The sequence below is a fragment of the Hippoglossus stenolepis genome, chromosome 15 (assembly GCF_022539355.2).
Source record: "Hippoglossus stenolepis isolate QCI-W04-F060 chromosome 15, HSTE1.2, whole genome shotgun sequence".
In the NCBI taxonomy this organism is placed as follows: Eukaryota; Metazoa; Chordata; class Actinopteri; order Pleuronectiformes; family Pleuronectidae; genus Hippoglossus; species Hippoglossus stenolepis.
The window spans coordinates 8,199,353-8,226,818 of NC_061497.1; the positions used below are offsets into that span (position 1 = coordinate 8,199,353).

The window sequence follows — 27,466 nt, forward strand, 5'->3', positions numbered from 1 at the left end:
TAATTTAAAAAACCTTGTCAATGTTATTCTGTATTGGATGCCTTTTTATTGTGGTGCATACTGGGCTTTAGAATGAGATGAAACTTACCCACACAGGCTTTCAGCATCAACCAGACCTAATAAAACATTGAATACCAGTATATCACCGGCTGTTTGTCTGCCCACACACATAAAGGTGAAGATGCATCTGTACGTTCTAAAAGCCAGTCACCCACAGTCCTCCTTTTCATCATCACCTCGCTGTGGTAAATGTGAGCGGCTCGACTAAAAGACTGAAACTGTGTGAAATAAAACTGTCTCCTTGATGGAGAGACGCTTTTGTGCTTTTTTTCCTTTTTTTTTGACAAAGCTTTAACGTCGGCATTAAGTGCTGAGCCGCTGCCAGCTGGGAGCTGTTTATGCCCTTCTCTCCATTTGTTTCTTGGCGTGTCCTTCCACACATTATTAAATTAACATCTGTTGAAGTGTTTTTTGGAGAGGAAATCGCTCCTGTTCTGTCGCTCAGAAGAGATGGATCAATATCCAAATGTTTGCTGCAGAGCACAATGGATGGGACGCATACCTTTTGATTCATGGCTGAACAAAGATGGACGGAGTTTTTCGAAGCTCCGACAGTTTGGTGTTACTGAAGAGTGGAAGATCATCACTTTCCATCTGGTTGTCCAAGAGGCTTCTCCACTGATGGTTTCGATTTGGATTAGTGCTTCACGCTGGCGTGTGACAGACAGGTTTATAAATAATCCAGTTAGAGGTGAAATAAAGGGGCTTGCTGCATTTTCTATAGTTGTCTTTGTGCAGAATCCAGCCAAACTTTCACTGTGCGATTCAAGCCTGCTATTACGCTGATTTCAGAGTTGGACTGAATTTCAATTTTGTTGACAGTGAGTCATTTGTCGTGCAGTGCACAGGGGGGGTGCGGGGAGCGATCAGATGCACCCGATCGCCAGTCGGACAATCAGGTGACTTTGTGGCATTTCAGAAATTTTGGTCGTCTTCAGTACTCCATTCGATTCCTCAAACTCCTCACCTTTTTTTTTTATCTCACAGCATCTGTGCAAAAAGGCAAAACACAATCGAAGGAGTTTATGGTTCGAAGCAATTGGACAGCAAGTAAGAAAAAGAAAGATATATAAGGGTTCTTACAGTACAGTAGCTAGTGAATATACAACAAAGTAGAATCAAATGTAGTTTGCCTTCTCTTTTTAGGATGTTTCAAAACAGAGAATGACGCATATGATCGAGGCAACGTTTTCCTCATGTAGTTGGCAGCGTTAGCAAGCAAACTTCGACTTCTTCTTCTTCGACAAAGACACGAGTCCTGAGCTGTTCCGGAGGAGCTGGTGCAGAGTACAACGTGAGCAGCCAGGTCGTGTCCAGTGTCAGCACATAAATCCTGAGCTCGGGCTTCACATCTCAGGCGATTTACTCGTAGAGTGTGAGCTGGAATTTAACAACATTTCTAACGTCGCACAGTGTGTGCCCGACTTCAGTGAGTTCAGTTCTTCCAGCCAGTGTAAGAACTGCCATACACCCTCGTGGTTACATTTACTCCAGTTGGCAAGCAGAGGGAGGTTGTGTGTGAGGACAGAAACAAAGGCGCCGTATTCAGCCATTATTTTTTTCACTGAAAGTTGTTTGCAGCCTGCTGAGCATACAGACACAGACAGTTGAGATGCCACAGAAGTGGTCTGACAATTTTCTGTGGATGCGAAACTGGGTCATTGTTCCACTCCATTGTAACCGCAGTGAATGCAAGATTACCCACAGCCACCGCTCTCCAAGCAGGGGCAAGCTACACATTTTTCTGAGGCCATATTTCAAGCCTTACATAGGGGGTGAGTATTTGACACTAGCTCGACTCTGGGTGAACTTGAACCTGTCTGACAGATTCCTACAGACACTGAGGATGCCCGGAGGCTAATAGTGGCCGCTGCTGTGGTGCTCGATCAAAGAGCACGAGCCTGAACCCTGAGAGTTACCTTTCAACTCCAGCTTTGTGCAGTATTGTTATGGGATTTATAGAAATTTATGCTCTGATTATGTTAAATTACCTATTACATGTTTTAACAATAAAACATGAACAGCGAGTAAGCATTCTGCCTGAAAGTGGTGAACACCATTTTTTTTATTACCTTGCCACTAAAGGAATGAGTTTATGATTATCTTTTTATTGGACTACGGCTAAATCAGGAACAGCAATATAATGCTGCTGTGGGCTCCGGGATCACTTGGGATACGGGTAGCTTGCTGTACAGTAGATGTAATGATTTTCTGAAAATGCTCTGCTACACAGTATATCAGTCAGTATAGAGGCTAATATAAAAAAATATATTTTTATATCGCCGCCAAGGTGGTTATTTTTTCATAAGCATTTTTTTGTGTGTTCGTCAGCAGGTTTACGCAAAAACTACAGAACCGAATTGCATTCAATTCCGTGAAAGGGTGGGACTATAGAAGAAACTATTCATTGAGGGGGCTACAATGGTGGGCCGTGCTGCTAACAAGCACCACTGGGACCGGGGGAAACATTTCCTGCTTAGACAATGCTTTTATTTCTCCAAAACATTTTTCACTCTAATTACGAGTAGAAGCGTAAAAGACAACCCATCCCGATGTTTTTTAATATTGAAACGGTCCTGGCTGAATTGAATGCCCACAGAAACCCCCACATATGTTACTGCCATGAGAGTTCGAGGTCACTGAACGTAGCCCGAGGACGTAGGTCACAGACGTACCCATAGGCCAGGAAAGAATCCATACAATTTTAGAGTGAATCTGAATAACATTGCGAGATAGGGCATCGGCTTTGGCAGAGGTATGCGCTCTCAGAGTGCCCTTCTAGTTTGTTAGCAGAATGATGCAAAAACTACTGGATGAACTAACGCAAGCCTTGGTGGAAGGGTGCGGTATGAGTCAGGGAAGAGCCCATTCAATTTTGGTGTAGACAGGATTTTCTTTTTATATATATACATTTTCTTTAACATAATGAGAGGAAGTTTTTCAACATTGTTGTTCATTTCTCATGGATGTTTGTGAACAAAAACCAGGCATGTTTAAGGGACTAACATTTATGAGTAATGTCTAATATGGTGCAGATCCCCAAAAACTCAGATCTAGTTAATTCACTGTGGTCTCATTAGGGGACTGTCGGCCCTTGGTGGAGGTATGTATTCTACTGAGTGCCGAAGTCCATGTTTTCAACGCCTCATGAATGCAAACAATTCAGCCTCTATAAAAATGGCACATGACACTCGGTTCCTCTTACTGTACTCTGCGCTGCACCTTGTTGTACCTGATTTGTCTCCTATTGTCCAGGACTTGTTGTGTTACTCGTTGTGATGAAAGATAAGACGGGGGGGGGGGACCAGCTCTAAACACTTGCGTGAAAGGAGCCCGAACTGATAAAGCTGGAGAGCAGCAGTGAGGAAATTAAAAGCGTGGGGGTGGGGGTTAGTTACAAGGCCGAGAGAGATTCAACAGTGGAGAAATTACTGTTCCAGAGAGCATAGGCTGTTTTCTGGATGATATAACATGCTTTTAAAAGCTTTAAAGGAGGTGTATTGTTGCTGTGCTTGGCATGTTAATTCCGAGTTTAGTTCTGTGTATCGGTTGGGGGCGATGCCAAGAAGGAGGTGGTGAAGCCATGAGTCAGAGCAGAAAGAGCGAGGACGGGCATGGATGTGTTGAGAGGTGTTAGGAGGATGGTACGGTAATTAGCACTATGGGTGAAGCGTCGTTAATCCTCACCTAGTAATTAAAGCTCAAAGGTGTGATGCGGTGCCACGAGCGCACTGTCCTACTGTGGGAAAGGCTCACAAAACACTTCCTCTCACAACACATCCGTCAGATTGAGCCGTAACATACTGGGCCTGCAATCACTAATGCAACGAGCGAAATCACAAATTAACACCTTGCGTTAAGGTCACGTTCGTTTCCCTTCCTCGCTTTTTTTTTAGTGCCAACACAATGACATCGAAATTACCCTGCGAGTGGAATTCATTCAGACACCCGTTCCTTGATTATTATCCTTAGCCCTGAAGGACCGCCCACCACCCATCATCCGGCAGGGCCCGTCCAACCAAACGCAGGCGCTGGGAGGCGTGACCCTGCTCAGGTGTCAGGCGTCCGGGGAGCCCGAGCCCACGGTGTCCTGGCGGAAGAACGGGGCCAGCCTGCTGGGAAAGGACCCGCGGTTCTCACTGCTCGACCATGGGAGCCTCCAGATCCAGAGCACCAGGGTGAGTTACACTGGATTCAGAGAGTTGAGCTTGAGAGGAGTCAGCATGCAGCTTTGTAATGGCCAACCATTAAAGGATAATTCCAGCTCTTACTTTCCCGAGCTTGCATTTTAACTGCTGAGGTCCGGGAACATGGTACCATTGCAGTTAATGAACATCCAGGTTGCACACAAACCCGATGACTTTAAAATGTATGATTATCTGACTCTAACAAGCAGCTGTGTTCTCAGATCTCAGCAATTAACTGGAGTGGCGGTTGGCGAGAACACTCTCATTATTAACAATCGCAAATTGTAGCCGAAAGCCCCAGAATAAGACCAACCAACACTGAAATGTTTTTGGTTGCTATCTGATTTAACTGTACGATAACAAGCATCCCACTGATGAACATAATATTTGACCAAGATTCCCTTCCTCTTTCCTACGCCACCACTTGATGGTGATTTTTATCAGGACCCGGGATTAATTAATAAGAACAAAGAATTGTTAATTAGTCTCAGAGAGAATTCTTTAATCCAAATGCTTTGCACCATCTCAATTGAAAATCATGAAAATATATGTCTGCAAATAATCATACTGTGCACACAATTCACTTTCTACTAACCTACAACTCATACATGTGCACAGTGCCATGTAACAGGGGTGGATCCAAGGGCATCGGCTGGGGGGGGGGCAATGGCCCCAGTTCAAATCTATGATGCCCCTTACTGAATCAGGATTTGTGCACTGAGGTTAGACACAGAATTGGCCCCTAATTTAGAAAAAATTCTAAGTTCACCACTAAGCGGGAAGGACTCCTAATTCTTTAACTGTGTTGCATTACTTTGATTACCCAGCTTTCATTGCACTGTCAATAAAAACAGCCATAAAAGATGATTCACATTTATTGTCCACACATGGATACAAACACAGACACACAAGTCTATTGTTTTCTACTGGAGGAAATATTCAATCTCTTGTCATCTGCCGGCTGCTATCAGTCGTATGAAATTCAAATGGACAAGAGCAGTCAGGTAGCTTTTAAAAGATGAATAGTGTGTATTGATTTTTGTAAGTCGTTAAAGTGTGCTATTTAGTCTGGACTCAAGGACGGGGAGCAGTGAGCGCAGTCTACAGGGGGTAATATAATGGAGGAAGTGCAATATATAGTGTCCTCTCACAGTGTCAGAGTGCTCTCTCGATGTCACTCTCTCTCTCCGGAGGGATGGCGTAGTTGTCAGGGACTCCCGAGGCTTCTGCCAATGTGAAATAGAAGAGTCATCTCTCTTCTTTCCTGTGTCAGCACTGATGATGATAATGTTGATGGCTCTGGGAAAGGAGGACGACTATTATTGGAGGAAATCAATTAAGAAAATTAATGTAAGCTCTTACCGTAGCTCTGCTTTTTCTTTTTTTTCTTTTTTCATTGGCTGGTGTTAAAATTTCCTCTCCATCCACTCTCGGGTGTTTCTCGATCCAAATGCAGGCCAGTGGAAGGTTAATGCTTTTTTACTGTACTACGAGCTGTGAAGCACCTTCAGGAGCCCAGACTGACGTAAGAGCTTGTAGGAACCGCCTGGGAGTTTTAAAGGGTTATTGGATTTAGCGGAACACGGCAACGCAGCACAGCCTGAACGCCGGCCTAAGTTATTTGTATTATTTAAATGAGCAGAGAAACTCTTTAGGGGCCAGTTTCACAGAAAAGGGTCTCACCTCTTTGATTTAACTGTCTTCCAGTCAGCTCTATTTCCTTTATTAAAGTTGGAAGCTGCAAACTATTGTAAGTGTTTGTTAATTATTAAAAATAATGTTGTAATCTGTGTTCCGTAGCTGGCTGACTCCGGGTTGTACACCTGTGTTGCCACCAGCTCCAGTGGAGAAACATCATGGAGCGCCTTCTTGGATGTCAGAGGTCTGCTTCAATATTAAAACCCATATAAATAATTATCACTGTTTTCTGTATCCCAGTATCCTTTGCTTTTCGCAGGTATTCATTTTGTCTCTCTTCCTTTGTCAGACTCCACCGACCTCCTAGACTTCATGTCTCACAATGCAACTGCCCTCCCAGGGCCGCCCTCCAAGCCAGAGGTCACCGATGTTACCAAGAGCAGTATCTCGTTGTCATGGGAACCGGGGCCAGAGTCGGGATCCCCGGTGTCCTCCTATGTCATTGAGGCCTTTGGGTAAGTCTGTGACCTATGGCCTCGGGCTACGTTCAGTGACCCCGAACTCTCATGGCAGTAACATATGTGGGGGTTTCTGTGGGCACACAACGAAGCCAGGACAGTTTCAAGAAAAAAAACTCCTGATGGGTTGTCTTTTACATATCTACTGTTATTTGAGTGAAACATGTTTTTAGGAAATAAAAGCGTAGTCTAAGCAGGAAATGTTTCTCCCGGTCCCAGTCGTGCATTGTTGCCCCATCAATGAATAGTTTCTTCTATAGTAATAAAAAGATTCTCCTCAACTGATTTGATTGGTTCTCTCTGCAGTCAGTCAGTGAGTAACAGCTGGCAGACAGTGGCCGACCATGTGAAGACCACTGAGTACACAGTTAAGGACCTGAGACCCAACACCGTCTACCTGTTCATCATCAGGGCAGTCAATGCTCAAGGGCTCGGAGACCCCAGCCCCATGTCTGAACCTGTCCGAACACAAGGTAGAGATATAAGTGGCCTATGTATTGTAATGGATTCTAAGTGGCGAGTATCACTGTTCCACTCTAAGTGCTCTTCCTCTTCTTCCTCTCTCCCAGACATTAGTCCTACAGCACAGGGAGTGGACCACCGCCGCGTGCAGAAGGAGTTGGGGGACGTGCTGGTCAGCATGCATAACCCTGTGGTCCTCAGCTCCACGTCAGTGCAGGTCACATGGACGGTGAGTATTCATAACATTTAAGAAAAGAAAAGATAAATATAGAAAATTAAACTAAAAATGCTGAGACAATGAACATAATATACACCTTTTACTACAGATTGAAATATTTGGAAAGAAATATTTGGTAAAGTGCAGTGGCACAGGATGATGCACGAAGATGTATACTGTAGTTGTGAATCATGTTGAAATAGATGTAAAAATGCATATATAGGCCGTTAGTATATAGGCAGGATGGTTATACGATATGAATATGACTAAAAATAGTGTGTGCTATATATATATATATATATGAGTCATACATATGGAATAGTATAATACTAATTGTATGTCCAAGTGCTAAAAACAGGTCAACTGGACTTGGTTGAGTTTCTTGTTGCGTACTCATTGTATGCTTTGAAAAAAAAAGTATTGTGCAGAGGACTTTAAGGTGTAAAAAGTCATTTTTATTAAAGATAATGGTGAGTGTCTGTGAGATGAGAAATTACAGCAACATTTATCAAACATGACGCCAAAGAAATAAAATATAAAGTTATGCTAATACTATTACTTTCAAAGCAGCAAAGCTATTTTTTTTCTAATCCTGTTTGAGAAGTATATACTTGGCATGCCACTGTGTTTTTGATTAGCTGGCGCACACACGCACACACACACACACACACACACACGGAGTAAACATTATGGGGGCAGCTACACAGTCATAGACAGAACAGCTGGTGCTCCATCAATTTAGAATAGTTTGAGATGATGCAGGAATCAAGACTAATGTTTCCATTCAGGACAAATACATCACCATTAGGTGCTACATGTGTCACAAGTTTGCAGTCAGTGAATGTTATTTCTGTCTGTTGGCAAGGTGGCTCTGCTGCCTGCTGCTGTAGGTTAATGACACACCGACGATGGGTTTACACTAGTCTGCTATTTCATGCTTGTCAGGATGACAGCCGTGGTCTGTAATGCTGCTGTTAGACAGACACAGTGAGAGGATAAACCTGCATTTTGTGATCGATCTGAAGGGGACCAGAGATTGTAGGGGATTGTATGTGGCTTTTTGTTTCAGTAAAATGAAACTCTGATGACAAGTCAAGAGGAAAATAGAACAACAGAATATGCCTCCCACAGTGTCTATTTAATAACCATTATGTGCATTGTGTATATCTTCATAAAGCTCAGTGCTTTAGTTTTTCATATCCACCCTACAAAAGTCTGGGATTGATCAAGATTTCCAGTAATGACCAAGACCAAGACAGGTTGAAGTAAGCTCAACACCTTGTCGGTGTTTTTTAACAGAATGTTTTTTTTATTTTGTTTAAGTGTCAAAAAACATTATTTATTCTCAAGAAATTACTTAGTCTCATATACATATGTTAAAAGTCAGCAAACTGTCAAAAATGATATATTTATATACTGTATATATATAATATATAGAACTGTGGAATGGCAGTCGGAGAGCACCATGGCCCAACAGAAACCACATTTAAATTTACTCGATTTTTATTTGAATCGGCACCAACTTAAATACACAATTATTTTCTGAGAAATCATCACAAATGTTTAAAACTCTCAAAATCACACAAAAGATAATAAAAGAAAAAAATCCTGGTTACACCCCCTGATCAAGGAGGGTATCGTGCCCTATATCACAGAAATAAGTTTGTGTTGTTTTTTTGCATAACCCTGCTATCTAACAAACAAACACTCCTTGGCCAAGGTTGTCAAAAAGGTGTTAACCATTATCTTCATTAAATGCATGGTGCCAAACTCGAGCCTGATTCTATCTCAGTGTCTACAGGCTACTCCTCCTGTTAATGGTTTTTTTAAACAAATTGATAATAATTAAGACTGGTGTGATTTAGAAGAGTGGAACATCACTGCAAGGTTTTGCTACATGGAATTGGGAGGGGCCGCAGAGGCAACATAAACTGTGGTTGTTGATTTACTGTGCAGCCGTCCTCTAAGACAATGGGAAAGTGAAATGAGCGCTGGTGGAGGGTAATTCATTTTGATTCATGGTCTCGACCATAAATTTTATTTCAAGTGTCACTGGGGATCAAAAATGTGGGTGGAGCTGCTTCCTGTGTTTATAAGTCCTTTAGATGCCCAAATCATTTAGTTAATGACATGCGGACAACAGAGAGAGAGAGGGAGGGAGAGAGGGGCATGCAGAGAGGATGGAGAAAAGATATAATATATTTTGACTGCTCCGATGATAAACAGCTGCTTTATATCACTTGTAAAAGCTTTTTCTTGCTTCTGTCCCTGTTAACAAGCCATTACTATGAGTTGTGTCTGTTACATATTTTACTCGTCCCTTCAAATGGACAGGCAAAAATGAAAAAATAAAATTCAGACTATTTTGACTGAGGGTCTGTGGCTCGGGAGACACTGCTCAGCTGTGGCGAACACCCTGCTACCGTCGTCTTATGGTTTCCTGCTTCTCGGCTGCTAATTGCAGCGCGTAATTAACCGAGCGTGCATTGTCGCTGACAGAGGGCACAAACTGAATGTTGATCCACGGCTCCACAGCAGTTTCCACACAGATGTATGACACCTCCCACATCGTTACCGCACACAATGTCTTCATCCCCCCCCACTCTCTTCCCTTCTCCTCTTCTCCTCTCAAGGTGGAGAATCCATCCCAGTTTATCCAAGGCTACCGGGTTCTTTACCGGCAAACGTCAGGGCTGCCCTCCCCAGGGCCGTGGCAGATACAGGACCTGAAGGTTGCCTCGGAGAGAGACATAACTCTCCCCGGCCTGAAGAAGGGCATCGTCTATGAGATTAAAGTGCGGCCGTACTTCAACGAGTTCCAGGGTGCAGACAGTGAATCCATGACAGCGCGCACCATGGAGGAAGGTAAGCGGACAGATTCGCAGACAAAATCAATTTGTCTGCCGACTTCCGTGTTGCGAGAAATGTAAGGTTTAGTCACTAATGCGTGAGCGGAAGCTCTGGTGTAAATGATCGTGCCTCCTTTTTTTTTTTTATTTAGCTGCTGTTGGTAATGGCTTCACTGCGAGAAATTAATGGATAATGGCATTTCAAGTACACCCACCCACGCACGCTGCTGCAGTGCCATGTCCCCTGTGTGTGAAAACAGGTCTCCCAGACAGCGCAGTGGGGGTTCGTGACAAGCCCAGGCCTCGGAGGGGTTGGTGGGCAGCCGAGGTGGGGGTGGGGGAGTAGAAACAGATCAACTCTCGCTCTCTCTGCTCCTCGGTGGACCCCTGCTGCCACGACTCAGTGTCACACCAACCAGACCTCTGTGATACGACCCCTCATCCTCACTAACGCACACACAATCTCATCACCAATAAACTCTGTTGGTGTTAACACCTCTTGAGATATTTCTTAGGTTAACCGTTTAATTAATGTAATGTACCATGTGCAGTATAATTTGATTAACTATTAGAGTGAATAACTCCCCCAAGGCGCAACAGTTCCCTTATGAAACCACATTTATCAATACCCTAGATTTTTATTTGGATTTGCACCAAACACATGCATCAATATCATATCAATATGTATTTTAATCAAGATCCATGAAATATTCCTTTGGAAATCTGTGAAAATTTCAAAGAATGCCCTATTTTGTAATGTTAATCAAAGCAATGTACAAATGCACCGACTTCACCCACAAATTGGGTGAATTGGTTCATTCTTGGCCCCTGTCCCAGGTTTAGTCATTATCTGTTCAGTGTTTTTTTTCACGTCATCCTGCTGACAAATGAAAAAACAACCAATAAACAAACAAACAACAGTAAGGGGTGAAAATATAAGCTCCTTGGCAAATGTAGTTAACTTAGGCTTTGATCCATTATCATTTGTGTCAACACATCGAACTCCCAGCCAACTCCAAACTCAGTCAACATCAATCCCTTTTATGGCATAATCTTGACAAGAACTAAACAAATAGTCAATGAACAATGTGGCTAATATTTATAAAACACCTTAAAATAGAAATGAGCTAAAGAAAATCAGCTATCACCAAAAACACAATCCCAAACCAAGTCCCATTCAGTGGCTTTTTCTGGAGCTTTCAAGCACATGGTCTTTATCAACAGTTACATTTTGCTTATCACCATCACTGGCATGCATTTGTTGACTTACCAGCTATAGGTTGCTGTTATAATTTCACCTGCAGAATTCGTACACATTATCCATTGATTGATTGTTATAATGTGATCTTGAACTTTGAAATAGTCGTTATGCAATCCCAACTGAAGGTCCACTTACTACCTTTTTGTGGAAGTACCACCTCCTTACCCAGAAGTCCTCAGAGTGCTATTGATTGTCATCCAGCTAAACAGCTATTGAGCTCTCATGGCAACGGATCCTGCATCAGCTCCATCCACTTCTGTGGGTAAGAGTGAAGGAGTGGCCCTTGGGATGGGATTTTCTCGTCAAACTTCAATCCCCCCGAGGTCAAAATGAACTTTTATGCTCAATTTTACAAAAGTTGTGTTGTGCCTGCTGGATGGTCAGAGGGGGGGGGCCTCTTCATGGAAGTGCGCCATTAGTTTGACTGTGTGGTATATGGCTTGTACTCCGAGTTAGTCCTGAGGAGAGACTTGAGTGTAAAAGAAAACTACCCACAGCATTTAAGTCTGATGATGAGGGGATCACAGTGGAAGAGGTTTTGATCAGGGGATGCAGTTGGTGAAGAAAGAGCAACTCACCACACTGGAGTCCAATTAAAATGCCACTGGAGGTTTTTTGCCGACGCTGTGTCTACTTGTGCTTCTGGAAACGAGGCATCGCGGGACACGAAAAATTTAAGTCTGGAAATGTGCAGCTCTGCAGAATCATGAGAAAAAACAGTTGCTATCCATCAAAGGTAGATTGGGAATGTGCCATTGCCTTTGTGAAACCCTTGCAGGGGGCATCTCGGGGGTCTCAGAGGTCAGAACAGCTGATGTTTCTCACTGCATACAGGGGGGGAAATGTGTATCAAGATTAATGATCCTTGAAACCCTTCGATGAGTTTTGTGTTGTGAGCAATGTGGCCGGAGGCAGTTGGCGCCATGACGTCAGCGTCATCACAGTCGGCAATAGGGTGCTCAGGCTTTCCATCCTGCACTGCTGCTGCAAAGAAGTTAACGTGTTTAGTGCTGAAGTCGCAGGTAGAGATGAAACTCTCCAGTCTCCTCTGGGCTCTGGGTAATAACCAAACTACCACTTCACTTTAAAACTTCTTATTTAATAAACATCAACTCGACACAGGAGTTCATAAACATCTGGATTCACAACAGGCCTCCCACGTTTCTCCACTCCACCCTGTTACACTCATCCTATGTAAAACAGGTAGGAACCAATTAACTCCTTGGCAAGGGGACATGCAGCAGCAACTTAAATGTTACACGTGAAAATACATAAAGTAAATACTGATTAAAGTTCTATGAATGAAACTGAACCAATGACCTGTTCAAATGAAGAGTAAACTTAATTATGCAGGTGCAACAATAATGCTGTGTAATTATTCCTACTTAAATATATAATTAACAATGTGTAAACTGCACAGCTCAATAGGAAACATAACAATTTGCATTAGAATTAGTGTTGCTGTGTTGATGGTCAAAGGTACTGATACACAAACTAAAGTTTTATGTTTAAATTATATATTTACTATCAATGAAAAAACATACTCCAGCACCATATACCTCTGTATCAAATCTGCAACATTTACAAACAATGAGAAAGGGATTTTGCTTGCGAAAGAATAAAAAATATAATATTGCACCATAATGCACCATCTTTAAGTGTCAAAGTAGGAAAGAAGCTAAGAAAAATGACCGTAATGCAGGTTTAAATGAGCATAACCTTAAATAAGCAAATCAAATGCACTTACTAGATTTGCTAGCTGTAGCCAGGGCACTTGCTGCTCTCATGCTGTTACAGTATCAACCAAATCACCAAGGTAATTAGAATAATTAACAAATAAATCGGTAGAACGAACCGTCTGGTAAACTGGTAACCGTTTCACATAGTCTCAGGCAGGTTTAGCTGTGAGGATGACAATGGACTGATATTATGAGACGAAGGCTTTAATAACAAGACGAGGCCTTCCAGTGCGGAACAGAGCTCCCTGATCCTCCCAGATTAACCTGTGCTATATGGGGACAGGTATGTTGACATAGAAATGTTTGCTAATTCCTGAATTAATTAGCTTAATTGTTCCAGCCATTTGCATAACAGGTTGTGTTTATCACTTTATATCCTCTATATCAGGACATTAGGCAGCTTAAGTGCCTTTTGTTTAATTGCACCATAGCTGTGAGTAAAAACCCAAACGTTCCCTCCGCCATCGGGGGCATTAATTACTTTAAATTGCTCTCTATCTACTGCGTTCATCAGCCTTACTATCAGTATTAGTCACGTTATGACCTCTTTGACCTTTTTCTCCGCCACTGTGACCGTTTGTTGTTTATGCAGTCCTGAGTCATTACTGGTGCTGCAGCCATTATTCATCCGAGGGGATTGTTCTTCATACATATACGGAAATTACAGAGCTGCACTTTGTGCTCTCTGACTTCTCCTGACGTATACGTTTGACTGTAAGCTCCATCACTTTGCTGCATGGGAGCATCAGCACGGACGTGACGGTTTGAAAGCTGGGGCTTAGTGGCTTGATGGTGCACGAACATCAGCTAAACAAACATGCATACAACATGTAGTTATAAATTAAACATCCTCTTTGTTGTTTACATCAAAATTATGTCAAACTAAAAGTATATTTTAGCTGCTACTGTGCAGACGTTCTGCAACTCTCCCAATTTCCCTCATTTTATTATTATTCCTTCTATTCATTTACACCCACACTGTGCAGCAGCTGCTACTATTCTATGCTCACTGCTGGCACCCTGGAATTATATGAAGCAGAAAGCATAGGAGGATCTAATTGTAATGCAACACTCTTGCCCTTTAACATTTTTTTTTGCTGAACTGCAGCAATGAGCATTATTCAGAACGATGGAGCATTTGAACATTTGAGAAGATCACGGAATAGAGTATTACTGCCTAGCAATAGAAGAGAAAAAAACTCCCACTAGTGTAGTGATGGTGTGTTCTCACTGTATTTTGTAAATATGCTTTTATATAAAAACAAAAACCTTCTCGATTGAGAGCTTTTGGCCAAAACCCAGGGACTTTGGTGACTGTCCAGATGTGTAGTGTGTACTACTCAACATTTTTTTTAATTTCCAGCTATTAATCTGCATCCATGTGCCACTGCAAAAGTCCAACATCTGGATTTAGCAGCTGACAAATGATAAGTTTTGCTGGATCAGATTGGTTTTCTCCTTCAGTTGATTTAATTAATGATGAACTGCAGACAAAACATTGCTTTTCTGAGGCTACAGCAATACTACAATGTTTTCTTTGAAACTTGAACAATCTCTGTCCACATGAGCGTTGTGGGCTGGAGTAAACAAGACCGTTGCAGACTGCTCGAACAATAGGTTGTCTCCTATGTAAGGAGGTGTATAAAAGTAAAATACAGAATAACTACACAACAGCTGTTAGGGTTAGCAACACTTGTATTTTATTGCCTTCTACACTGGCAGTCGAGGCCATTGCCAGCTGTTTTATTCAGGTTGGGGGTCATGTGATAGGAGCCTGACAAATCGGTGAAGGCTCCAATCACCAAGCGGCTGCGAGGGTCTAAGTCATCATTTCCAAACCTCATTTTGAAACTTCTCTGTTTTAACGGCTCCAGAATCCTTGAGTTATGTGGACGCCAGGCCGACTCGATGCGTTTTCAAACAAAAAGTAATGTGGATGCAGCCCGAGGCTCTCAAAATAACTCATAAAAGTTGGCTTCCTTCTAATACAGCCCACCTGCATGTTTCAACTAAGCTTCATTTGTGTCTGTGATGTATCCATGATCTATGGTTGAATTCAATATGAATATATCCTACGTATCCGAAGTTTTCTTTAGTTTTAAATTGGGCCGGCCTGTCATTATATTACCGATTTAGCTTTTGGAGCTTGAGAATCCTCACTGTATTGAGACAGTAGATCTGTGACACTCGGTTTAACAGTAATTGCTTCAGAAAGTCGATACAGTCTAAGTAGCTGAATATAGCCACCCTCAAACTAGGTTGAGTCAATTTGTTAAATGTAATAAAAATAAACTGCATCTCACGCGGCTGAATAAATTCCTTTGTATTTCAAGGCTGTCAGATATTTTGCTGACATGCGGCGTCTGCATAGAGCCTCTCTTTGAAGTGAAATCATTTTCGGGGGCTTGTCTCATCTTTCCAACTCCAAAAAAAATCTATAACTTTACAAGTTAACTGAGCCAGATGTTGGAAGCTATCCAGATGTCAGTCTCAGGACGGGCACAGACTCTCGTTATTACACTCCTGGCTTTATTAGATCATATCCCCCTATACGTGCACCGTGCACATTGCCTGTGTGAGGCACTGTGCACATGTTTATTGCATTTCTCACCAGCCATTTTCACAGCACCAGGTCCATCTGGAGAATTTAAGTCCTGCTATCCATGTTCCTCTCTGGCCAGGTGGCAAACACGACAACCGCCCCGACCCACCTGCTCTGGCTTTTCTGCATTCTGCTGCTGTTGATCTCACTGCTGACACGGATCCGCCGCAGATAGCCTTATTATTTTTTTACTTAACTGGATTCCGAGTACTTATTGCATTCACTCAGTCTGAGCATAATGATAGTTTTTAATGGGAATCATGAGGTACTCTGTGCCCAGAGCGGTTTCGCAGTCCTCCCGGTCCGCGAGAGGATGATTTGCTCAGTTGCACAGACATGGCGTCCGCCTCCTGTTGCCCGCAGTCGCTTTAAATCTCTGTCCGCGCAGGTTATCGGGCCCGTTTTTAAAAATGACCCATTAGAGAAGGGTTTCGATTTGGCACCGTGAGGCACAGCTCCGCGTTTCTGTCGACAAACCATGTCAAAACCCTCATTATGGGACATGGAGATTTTCACATCATCAAGATATGCAAAATTGAATAACGCTACTTTGGAGGCATGTGCTTGTAATGGTGGTAATCCATTATGGAAGTGATGTTAGATACTGGGCCCGGCAGAGGCAATTCCACTCATATCTAAACTTCCTGCTCTGCTTGGAACGGTTATCATTTAAACAATTAGTAAAGCTCTATTTGGACCTGAATGCTTGATATGTATAATCCAGGAATGTCAGTAATATAAAGCTATTTTAAATTCAGTATCATGATGGTGCCAGTGCATTGCAGTTATGCAGCAAAAAAAAAAAAAACATCTTACCATTAAGATATGAAATTGAGAGTGCTCTGCCAGCCATCTGTCACACTGGCTTAGAAAGCACCTTTTTGTATGTGTGGCTCACTGTATGAATATGAATTGAAGTAGTGGGTGAGACGGATTCCACTTAATATTGGGGTGAGACAGATTCTTTAATATTTTTCACCACTTTCACCCATCAGCACCCAGCGCGCCTCCGCAGCAAGTGACAGTGCTGACAGTAGGAAGCCATAACAGCACGTCCATCAGCGTGTCGTGGGACCCTCCGCCCTCCGACGAGCAGAACGGCATCATCCAGGAGTACAAGGTAGATTCAAACTCATGCACTCGCACCAAACTGTTATTAATGCACTGTATATTCCACCTTACAATGTATTCCATCTGGCGTGTTTGTCTCTGTCAGATCTGGTGTTTGGCCAACGAAACGCGATTCCATGTCAATAAGTCTGTGGACGCGACCATCCGTTCAGTGGTTGTCGGGGGTCTGCAGACCGGTGTGCAGTACCGCGTGGAGATGGCTGCAGGCACCAGCGCTGGGGTGGGGGTCAAGAGCAAACCGCAGCTCATCATCTTGGGTAATCCACACACACACACACACACACACACACACACACACACACACACACACACACACACACACACACACACTGAAACTGGAGTCAAATGAAAGCACCTCATAATGCCGGGACCTGGGTCTCCATCACTGGGGGTCTGGAAAACTGATTTATCAATTTATCGCACTTGAAGAAAGAAGATTGCGCTTTACAACGCCGACGTCTGCCGAGAAATCAATAGCAGTTCATTAAGTGTAGCAGTCTGGTAACACAGTGCCAAGTACTGTTAGCCATATCAATAATCCTGTTCAATATGTGGGCAGCTGGTGCTAACAAAGTATACAGTGTTTTCGTAGGGAGCTTATCAGCCTATCACATCTTATCAAACAGCTAAAGGATGCGCGGAGTGTATAAGCTCACTGAATCAATATGGGAGCCCAGGCCAGATGCTCTTCATCGGTGACTTTTGACTGATATATAATAACACCCTTAACGCGCACAGAAAGGGAAACACAGACATGTGGACTGAGGCTTAATGATGGGGGGTTCCTGCTGGAGACTGTGAATCTAATTTCACAGCACAGTAGCCGCAACAGAAAATCAAACTCTGTCAGAGCTGCTCTGTCAATCTCGTGTCTTGCAGCTCAAGTTGATAAGTGCACCGCTGAATTGATTAACTCTGCCGACATATTGGATGCACTGATGCAGGTTTTTTTCTTCTATGTATGTGTGCGTGTGTGTTTTTCCATTTATTCATGGTCTCATCTTTTGCCTGTTACTGTGGTCCATGTGGGTTGATATACAGTATTGATTTTCTTTTATTGTTTGTATATTTTGAAAATTGATCATTTGCTCATATGATAAAAAAAATCAATCAATATCAATATATACAGCTAGACAAATATTATGTATGGTGTCTCTTTTGTTTGTTTGTTTTCATTGTCCTCCTTCCAATTGTTTTATTTTATTTTCCATCCATTTGAGTGAGGATGGGGGATCTGGAGCCACTCCCAGACGACATTGGCAGGAGAGGCAGGACATGCTAGCATATCGCAGGGCCAGCACCAATTTTATTTTATTTTATCTTCCATTATCTGTACCACTTATCCATTGAATGTTGCTGGAGGGGGGGGGGCTGGAGCCGGTCCCAGGTGACACTGGGTGAGGGGCCATGTGCAGCCTGGACAGTGTATCACAGCGCCAACACCAATTGATTTTAGTTTCATTTATTTCATATTTTTTTCAGGATATGAGAAATGCCTTGTAGGAAAAACGGGCTCTCTGTGTTTTTCTTTTCTCTTTTTTTTAAAATCCCAATTGATTTTCATGCACAGCAATGACCAAAATACAATCATGTGTTCATTGAAGTGCAGTAAAAGCAACATTTCACTGTTTGTTTGTTTCTTTCCTGTGCGTGTGTGTGTGTGTGTGTGTGTGTGTGTGTGTGGTGCCCCCAGGTGCAGAGCTGAGGGACGTGATGACAGGATCTGAGGGCAACAATAGCATCTCGGACGTCGTGAAGCAGCCGGCCTTCATCGCCGGTTTGGGAGGCGCCTGCTGGATTGTCCTCATGGGCTTCAGTGCCTGGCTGTACTGGAGGAGAAAAAAGAGGAAGGGACTCAGCAACTATGCAGGTAAAAAGACAAAAAAAAATCAATTTACATGGTTCTGCATCAACACAGGCTCTCAAAGGACAGTCGGACTCTCGCTCTCAGCTTCTCCAGTGGAAGCTGAAGTCGTCGCACGTGCGACTCCATCTGAGCTAAAATGCAGAACAAAGGAAGGATATTCAGCCCAGATGGAAATAGGCCCTATTTATTTTAATTCACTGTGCACTGATGTGCATCAGTCGTGCTGGGTTCCATCAGCACCGCACCTCAACACTCTAATATGTTCACGCCAGATAAGTAATTTAACATCCCCTCCTATTATCAGACCATGGCTGGTGATGTTTGCACATTCACATGAGGTGTGTCCAGGTTTCAGGTATGAAATACTCCTTCATCCCGCCACGAGTCAAGCATATAGCTGTGTGCCATTATCCTAATGTGTGTTGGAGCTTTTCATTGTTGTGACTTGGGGAGCGGGAGCTGTGATTTCCTAATTCAATGGGGATTTACACGACTGCTTCTCTGATCCCCTCTCTCAAAACAAACTGAGGAGTTTAATTCCAAAACATTCCATTTCCATTTGAGATTTTTTTTCTCTCTTTTTTTTTATTTCCAAGGAAGTTAATATAGAAATGATGATGATGAAGATGCCCCATAGCAAATAGGGGTCAAAGGTGTCACCTTCATTTGAACTTTAACCCCTCAGGGCGATCAATGTAATTCAGAAAAATGCTCAAATCACTGGTTTGATGCATTTCCACCCATTTCATCAAAAGCTGACCAGTGCTGACATCAAGAGATATATATATATGAACAAACAAGCAAAAACAAAAGGACATGCAAGGATTTCCACACCTTATTACATTCAGTTTTATTATTCACCTTCTTTTCTTTTATACGAGCAATATAAATCGGCAGATATGGCTATGGTTATGTTTGCCGATATGCACCAATATAAAAAGGTCCATTTTACTGAATAAGCAATTCTGAAAAAATATAGGTTTATTTTTCTTACATTCTTTTTGTTTTTAACAGCTTGAAATATAAAATATCAAGACTCAATTACATTTCTTTGTCTTAATGGTTTGATAACGACATCGAAGGAAGCATTTTTTCAAATGTACATATCGGCACATATATTGGACATTTTTTGTTTAGAACATTTTTTACCCCTCAATATCACCATCGGCTGAAAATCCATATAGTTTGGGCTCTAATGAAAACGTTCTCCTGTCTTTTGTATTTGCAGTTCAGTCCTTCACCTTCACCCGTGCAGGTACGTCTCTACATTGTGCATTATAGTGTAAAACACCACAGTAACTACAGTAGCTGCCCACATTCTGACAACAGTAATGTATCATTCATTCAAGTAGATGTTGGTTTTGTAGATTTTTATGATTGAAACTCTATTTTTGTCCTCCCTCTTCTCTCTACAAGTTACTTTCCAAAGAGACAGAGGCCTGATCAGAAACGGAAGGTGAGATTTTAATTTCACTGATAAAATCTAAGAGACGCTACAGCTGGTAGCAAGTTCCCCACTGACATGTTATTGCCACAGTGCAGAGCTCACAGTCTCTGTAGGAGCTGAGATGAAGACTTCTTTACCTGATCATTTGGCTTTGACTCGATGTTCCAGTAAACCCCCCTCCGGCTTCCTCATATCGGTGTGTGATATGCACTTGATGAAATCATTAATCACTCCTTTTGACGTGAGTGCTACCAAATTAACGCAGGTGGCTGCTGTTTTATTCACGGGCTCCGACTCGGTTTATTCGAGGTGGCTGGCAGAGTGAGAGGTCGTGGGAGGGGGAGGGGAGAGGTGATGAATGTGCTGTTTAAAAAGCTCGGCATACAGAGCGCTGGTTGTTGGACCTTGAGGCTCAGCTCGGAGCCTTCAAGAATCCACATTTAAATGCCCACAGTGAAGCGGACTGTACTTTTGTGTTCACTGAACATCAAGCTGCGGTGGGCGATATGGGCTGGAATTAATATCACGGTATTTTTCACTCTCCCGGTGTTCAGAGGAGAACCCAGTCCTGTCTCCTAGTATCTCCCATCTCCCACTAGTGTTGTCGTATATGGCATGGCAGCGGTAAACAATGCCCCGGAATGAATTTGGTGTTTTTTGGGGGGAGTGCTCCACTGGCGCTGGTTGACCCGCAGCCAGGCTCAAACCAGCATGTGGGTTGCCACCTCATTTTCACAGACATGATGTTTTTTAAATGTTAGAACAGTTTTTCTTTTGTTTCCATGACACCTCGACAAAGCTTGCTGAGTAGAGTGTGGATACCCGAACCGAGCACATCAGGACCCAGCCAGAATTTGGACCAAAATGATAAAAATGATATTCGTGTTCGGGTCGGGTTCTGTCACGTTGCCTGCACAAACGACTTGATTTATTATTTCCTTTTTTGGGTGGTAACAAGTGTTTCCTCTCCCGTGGCTGCCTCTGTGTCCCCGTCTGGTTCCCACACTCCCCTCATCTCTTAAAGCTTAAGGGGCTATTGACGCGTCCTCAACACGCTTTAATTGATCTGTTTGGCTGCTCCCTTTTTTACCACGGCCCCTCGCATGAAGATAGGCTGATAAAAATAATCAGTATTTATATTGTGCTTCACAATATAGTTTTGCCATTCACCCATTCCCACCCATTCATAATGGAATGGTGAAGACGGGGATCGAACCGCCGACCCTCTGGTTAGGGGACGACTTGCTCCACCTTGCTACAAGTCATACTGTAGCCCAAACTGAGCATTTAAATAAAATAAAATGCTTTATTTTTATAGTGAGGCTGTTGATTTATCACAGCGATGACAGTACTGCACAATCCGTATCGTGGTGCACTGTGACACCCCTGTACTCACCCACAATATCAACATGTAGCGAAACACCAAAGTAGGAAAAGATGAACTTGCCTTGCAGAAAGTGAAAGAATTAAGGTCCTCTTTCCCCCCCCCCCCCATTCCCTCTTTCCCGTTTGGCACACCTAAACAAACAGATAAGCCCGGAGACAGAGCAAATGTTGCAAATGATGGCACTAAAAATAAACACTTTCTTGCCTCTTTTTTTATGCGCACTGAATATGCACATGTGTGTTATTGCTCTCAGCATGTGCTCCTGAGTAAACGTATGCAAATGTATGTATATGCGTGTGTGTTTTAAAGGGGGAAATTATTGACATAATTGTTTGAACACCTTTGAGCCATCACCAAGTCAGCTGTGAACAATTCCCCTGGCACTTGGCAAATCAGGCTCTGTGGAAAACGCACTGTGTAGCTGCACATTAAGCAAACATATGCAAACCGGATGCATGAAGCATGTGAGGGGTTTTAGCCATTTTATTATAGCAGCTGATACAATGTTAGTTGTAAATTGTCGTCTGTTTCTCCCTGAATGGCTGCCCGCAACTTCCCTACCTTGGAGTCAAAGCCTGTTTTCATGACTGCTGTATTTCACTAAGACAAAATGACACGGTAGCTTTCCCAAACCAGCTAATGGGCTTTTGCTGTCTCTGTTGCCATGGCGACGGGGCGCCAGTGTAGCCGATCTGCCAGAGGCTGTCCATGATTCTCAATTTAAAATGTAAATTTCTGTTGTGCTGAGGCTCTAAAGTGGATTTAGTGTGTATTTAGGCCTGCCTGGTTTCTCCGGGGAGAGTTAAGGGGTGCTGGAGTCGAGGGCGGGCAGAAGTCTGATTTATAGACTTGCCATTTTATGTCTGTGTGTTGTTTATTGTTGCCCGTGCGCGCCGGGCTGCTCCACAGGCGAGAATATGCTGAATGAGTTTTCGCATCAATTTGTTGTTGATGCAGCAGGAAGAAAATGAGCAATGCAGTCACGGTGCAGACAGGATATTTAACAATGTCTCTCTCTATCTCTCTCTCTCTCTCCTCCGCCGTCTCGTGTCTTTGCAAACATCCTCTCTCAGCCGTCCGGGGCTGCTGAAAGCGGGTGACCAAGGCCTCCCCTGGTTGGCCGACTCCTGGCCCTCCACGAGCCTCCCGGCCAACCGCGGCTTAGGAAGTCCGAAGGGCGGCAACAACTTTGGCAGAGGAGGTAAGACGCCATAAACAGACACGGGAGGACGCAGCTTTAGCAATGCCTGGTCGGACAGTTTTGACATTCAGCCTTCGGGAAGAGCAGTGACAGGACGTCACACATAAGCAAGCATGCACACAAACAAACACACGCACACAAATTAAAAGAGCCTTTGAGGGCCACGCTTTACTAATTTGATCTGACAAGGATGATCTTTGGCTTAAATTTGTGGTGTTTGCATATATTTCTTGCCTGTCGTTCTTTCTCATGCCCTGCCATTCTGCATTTTTTTTAAAGTAGCATGAGGTTGATGGTTCAGGTGTATGTTTTCGTTTTATTTATTCATAGATTTGTATTCTCTCTAAGCTCATTGGAATCCCGGTGAGCTGCAGGCTCCATGTGCGCAGGCTAGTAGAGCTGAAGGTTAGCGCTGTTTGAGTGTCCCTCTCGCGAGCACTCCGCTGGGCTCCAACAGCGTGTTGCATGCTAATTATGGCGGTAGATAATCACTTTCATTTATATCAAGTCCATTTGAGACCTGTATCTAACTAATACGGAGTGCCACGGCAGCGGGGAGCGTTAATGACCTTAAAGATCGTTAACTTCAAATCAACGCCGTCTCTCCATGATCCCTTTTTCCTCTCTCTCTCTCGCTCTCCGCCTTTTTGTCTCAGATGTGTTACCGTCCGCAGCGGTGGAGAAGACCGGCACCATGCTGTCTGATGGTGCCATCTACAGCAGCATTGACTTCATGGGGAAGGGCGGCTACAGCAGCCCAGCACGAGGCACGCAGCCCACCCCCTATGCCACCACTCAGATACTGCAGTCCAACAGCTTCCACGAGCTGGCGGTGGACAGGCCAGATCCCCGCTGGAAGGCTTCTCTCCAGGCCCACCAGGAGATGGCAAACCTGGGCTACTCGCTGACCGACCGACACCCTGGCAGCGGTACGAATAATGAGAAATGTGCACAACAGAGACTTTTGTTTCTGTGTTTTTGCTTTTTATGCGTCTTCAATCTCAGAGGACTGCAGCCTTGCTTGAACGCACAGCAAAAGCAACATTTCTGTTCCGAAACAACCTTTATTAAATTTTTTTCCACTGAAATTACTACAAGGCAGCTGGCAAAGTATACCAGAGAAAGAGCAGAATGCAAAGGATTTTATTTACATATTATATTTACATATTTGCTGTTAACGGACCCTTAGGATAATGCTCTTAATTACTCTTCTGTCTTCATCACAATTCCACCCTGGGAGCGTATCTAGCCCAGAAATGTCACACAATCATGACGCATTTCTTTGGGTTAACTTGATTAGTGGTGGCGGAAAAGAAAAAAAAATCCCTCAGTGTTCTGAGTTGTTTGTGCAACGTGTCGACACTTAGCGAAGCCAAGAGGGGATTTTAGTTTTTTGTCTGTTTGTCTTTTTGTAGTTTTGCACAATACGCTGCGTGCTCAGCTAAATGTCAGGCTTTCCAGAGATGAAGTGGAGCAAGTGGTGAGGCTGCATAGACACAAGTTAACGTGGTAGATTTAGAAAAAGTCCTAATGTGCTGTCAGCGAAGGAAAAAAATAACGAACGTTGGGCAGGAGACAGGTTTGAAAAAGTTAGGATAGCAGAAGAAGATAGAGGAGAGCTTTTTAAGTCAGTCAGCGGGGGTTTGTGTGTGTGTGTTTGTGTGCATGAAGTCAGTGTGGAATAGTATCTGTGGGTAGAGTGTAGAGGGATTTCTCAGTGTTGTGCGGAGACAGCTAACCCTCCTTCCCTCTCTACCCACCCTCAGGTGCAAAGGGTGGGAAGAAAAAGAAGGTGAAGGGTGGAACAAAGACCGCTAAATCAAATGGGACATGTTGGGCTAACATGCCCCTGCCTCAACCACCCATGCACCCGCTTCCTGGTACCGAGGTCGACCTTGACCGCTACCCCGAGGAAAACCACGGAGGAGGGTAAGATACTCTCATATCTCATCAATCTCTGAACCCAAGAAAAAAAAATATATATATATATACAATTGGACAGAAGAAACACATACAAACACAGAGGTCACAATATCCTGCACCTGTGGCCAGAGTGTGTGTTGGTTTCATGAGAGAGCTTCACACCATTCACACAGTGTTTGAATAAACCTCGAGCTGTGTGTTGTCCCTAATAAAATAGGTTTGTGTTCAGCTGGTGTAAAGATTTAACTTGCAAATGAGGGCAAAAATAAACATTTCACAAACATTTTGATCAACTAGTGCAGTGCCTGTTCTAAGGGTCCCCTTAACCGACACAAACTAGACCACAGACCCCCATTTGACAAGAGGTCTGGTTTCAGGAAGTGTGTGAAATGCAGGATCAAAATAGTCTTACATTAAGTCAGTATGTTACTTATGGATGAAACTATCGTGGAAATAATTGACCGGGATCCCCTGGAACCCCTCAAGGATCAAGAACCAATTCCACAACTTTTCAAAATAAAAGCTCTGTAATTGTGCTATTACTTTGAAGACAAATAGCTTAAGAGGAATTCGACACAAGTGCCAAGTGTGAAGCCACTAAGATAAACTGTTCTCGAGATATGTGAGCCACAAACAGACAGACAGAGATTTCTGGAATTAGTAGATGAGAATGGGAATTTTTTTTCTGGAATAAAATCCTTACATATTTCCTGTTCCTTTCTCTTTGTCCACATCCCAGATATGACAGCAACAGCTGGGCCCCACCCATGTCGGTCCAGACCTACCACCACCAGAGTCTGGACAACGAGGTAGAGGAGGAGAGAGGTCCCACTCCTCCGCTGAGAGGACGATCTTCATCTCCAGCTGCATCTTCCTTCAGCCAGCCCTCGTCCTCCTCTCTCAGCTCTGCCCACCACGACGAGATGCAATCCATCCTACAGGCCCACCTGGACGAGCTGACCAGAGCTTACCAGTACGAGGTGGCCAAGCAGGCGTGGTGAGGATGTGGTGAAGCTATTGAGACTGTCTTCATTCATTTGTGTGTTTGTGTTTTTTTTTGTTTGTATTTATCATTCTGTGCACATGTTTTTTTTTCAAATATGTCTGCTTTCCACAGAAGAAAACATACCTGTGATTTGGTTAATTACCCAATTACATGATTAACTTTTAGGGCTGATCAGTCAAAGGTCAACGTACAAAAAACATGGACAGAAAATCAAATTTTTCACAATAATTTGCCAATAAAAGACGATGTAAACTTCTATTGATCAGCAAATGATTCCCCATCATATGATGTTATATGATAATGACATCATGAAGAAGTCACAAAATGCGTACAATCAAACATGTATCTCTGCATCCTTTAAGAATATAGACACAACCTAATGCTAATATACATATACTGTAGATTGACAAATGTATTTAGATAAATAATATATCAATATTGTACAATGATCTACATCTTTTTTAGATGAACCAATCATTTGCCATCATACAGTATAGAAGGTGATGATGTCATTTACTCCGCCAAGAGGATATGTTTTCATCAGCTTTTGTTTGTTCGTTAGTTAGTAGGATTACTCAAAAACTCATTAGAATGAACAAATTAGAATGAAACTTGATGGAGGAATGCAGGAAACACCCAATGCAATTTTGGTGCAGCTCAGAATCAGGGGACGGATCCAAGATTTATTTTTCTCTTTCTTCAACATTGTGAAATAGGGCGCTTTAAACATTTTCCTTGAAGGATCTTGATCACATATATTTAGGGAACTGATATTTATGAGTGTGTGCAATGCAGTTCAGATCCAAATGAAAATCTGGATCGAGTAAATCTAAATGTGTTTTCATAAGGGGCCTGTTGGGCCTTAGCGGAGGTATGGGCTCTGCCATGCTAGATTTCAAATTGCATTATTATAATGAAAAAAAGTTAGCATTGCTTGATTATTAGCTGCGCTTGTGCAGGGTGTGCATCGCTCCTCAGATTAATTTTATTCTGTCAATAGTTTGGGTTTTGCATATCCATCTCCAGTGTGTGAACGTGTTTTAACGCTGGTATTTACACGTGTCAGCTGGAACCCGCGGCGCATGTTTCCTGCGGCCGATAAAAACAGCCCCTCCATTGATTATACCTGTGATGGAGCATGGGGGAATCTTGACAAGTCGGCGGCGACATGTGTTGGAGGGTAATGACTGGGTTTAGTCTAACATGCTGTTCTGACATCAGTAAATAGAGCCGGTAATTATGCATGCATGCTCCTCTATGGCGGGATGTGAGCCATCATGGAGGACAGCTGTGGAGGAGATAACAGGCATGTTGGTGACAGCCCTGCCCATCCAGATATCCTTTATCCAGTCCAATTACAACTCCATTGTGCTCGCACATCACACACCAGTGCTGAGAAAGTAATCAGTGAAACCACATCAGGCGTTTACCGTATCGGCACGTCGCATCTCTGCCTTTCTCACTACGCAGCCATTAAGCTTCCATGTGTTTTTTTTCAGTATTTTCTGTCATTATCATCCCTCCGTCCAACATTTATTTTGGTCATTAATACACAGTGTTTCCCGACAATTAATTAGGCACATGAAGAGCACTCCAAACGTGTCCAAGACCCCCATCCCTCCGATCGACTTCATGTCCAGCACCCTGGGCTCCGATTTGGGAGCCACTCTCCTCTCCGAGGAAGACGAGGACGAGGAGGATGACGAGCGATACGCGGTGGTGTCGAAGAATCTGTGTGGCGGCTTTGAATACATTCCCGGTCACAGCGTGGAAAACCTTGAGGGCTCAGGTACGTTTGACACACAGTGAAACTCATTTCACTGAAGCCGTCGCTGTTGAATAAGTAGAGCAGCAGGTCAGCGACGGTAAGACGTCAGGCGCCACAACTAACGGAACTCATCATCTCATGGTTTCCACTGCGGTAAATCTGAGGAAATGTTTTCCAGTGCAGCTGCAGACGGATGAATAATA

The 27,466-nt window shown here is 43.3% G+C and overlaps 1 protein-coding gene across 3 annotated transcripts in view; it reads left to right on the plus strand.

Annotated features, from left to right (window-relative positions):
- Positions 1-27,466, plus strand: part of LOC118122680 (roundabout homolog 2) — a 91,644-nt gene that overhangs the window by 58,326 nt on the left and 5,852 nt on the right. For all 3 annotated transcript variants that reach the window (XM_035179557.2, XM_035179556.2, XM_047343682.1), the window contains 16 exons: positions 4,033-4,238; positions 6,048-6,129; positions 6,235-6,400; positions 6,710-6,876; positions 6,973-7,094; positions 9,716-9,947; positions 16,529-16,653; positions 16,750-16,921; positions 18,358-18,534; positions 19,760-19,786; positions 19,948-19,987; positions 22,439-22,566; positions 23,223-23,495; positions 24,333-24,495; positions 25,229-25,486; positions 27,073-27,284. In XM_035179557.2, coding sequence (XP_035035448.2) covers positions 4,033-4,238; positions 6,048-6,129; positions 6,235-6,400; positions 6,710-6,876; positions 6,973-7,094; positions 9,716-9,947; positions 16,529-16,653; positions 16,750-16,921; positions 18,358-18,534; positions 19,760-19,786; positions 19,948-19,987; positions 22,439-22,566; positions 23,223-23,495; positions 24,333-24,495; positions 25,229-25,486; positions 27,073-27,284 — 2,550 coding nt within the window. The remainder of the gene's footprint in view (positions 1-4,032; positions 4,239-6,047; positions 6,130-6,234; positions 6,401-6,709; positions 6,877-6,972; positions 7,095-9,715; positions 9,948-16,528; positions 16,654-16,749; positions 16,922-18,357; positions 18,535-19,759; positions 19,787-19,947; positions 19,988-22,438; positions 22,567-23,222; positions 23,496-24,332; positions 24,496-25,228; positions 25,487-27,072; positions 27,285-27,466) is intronic.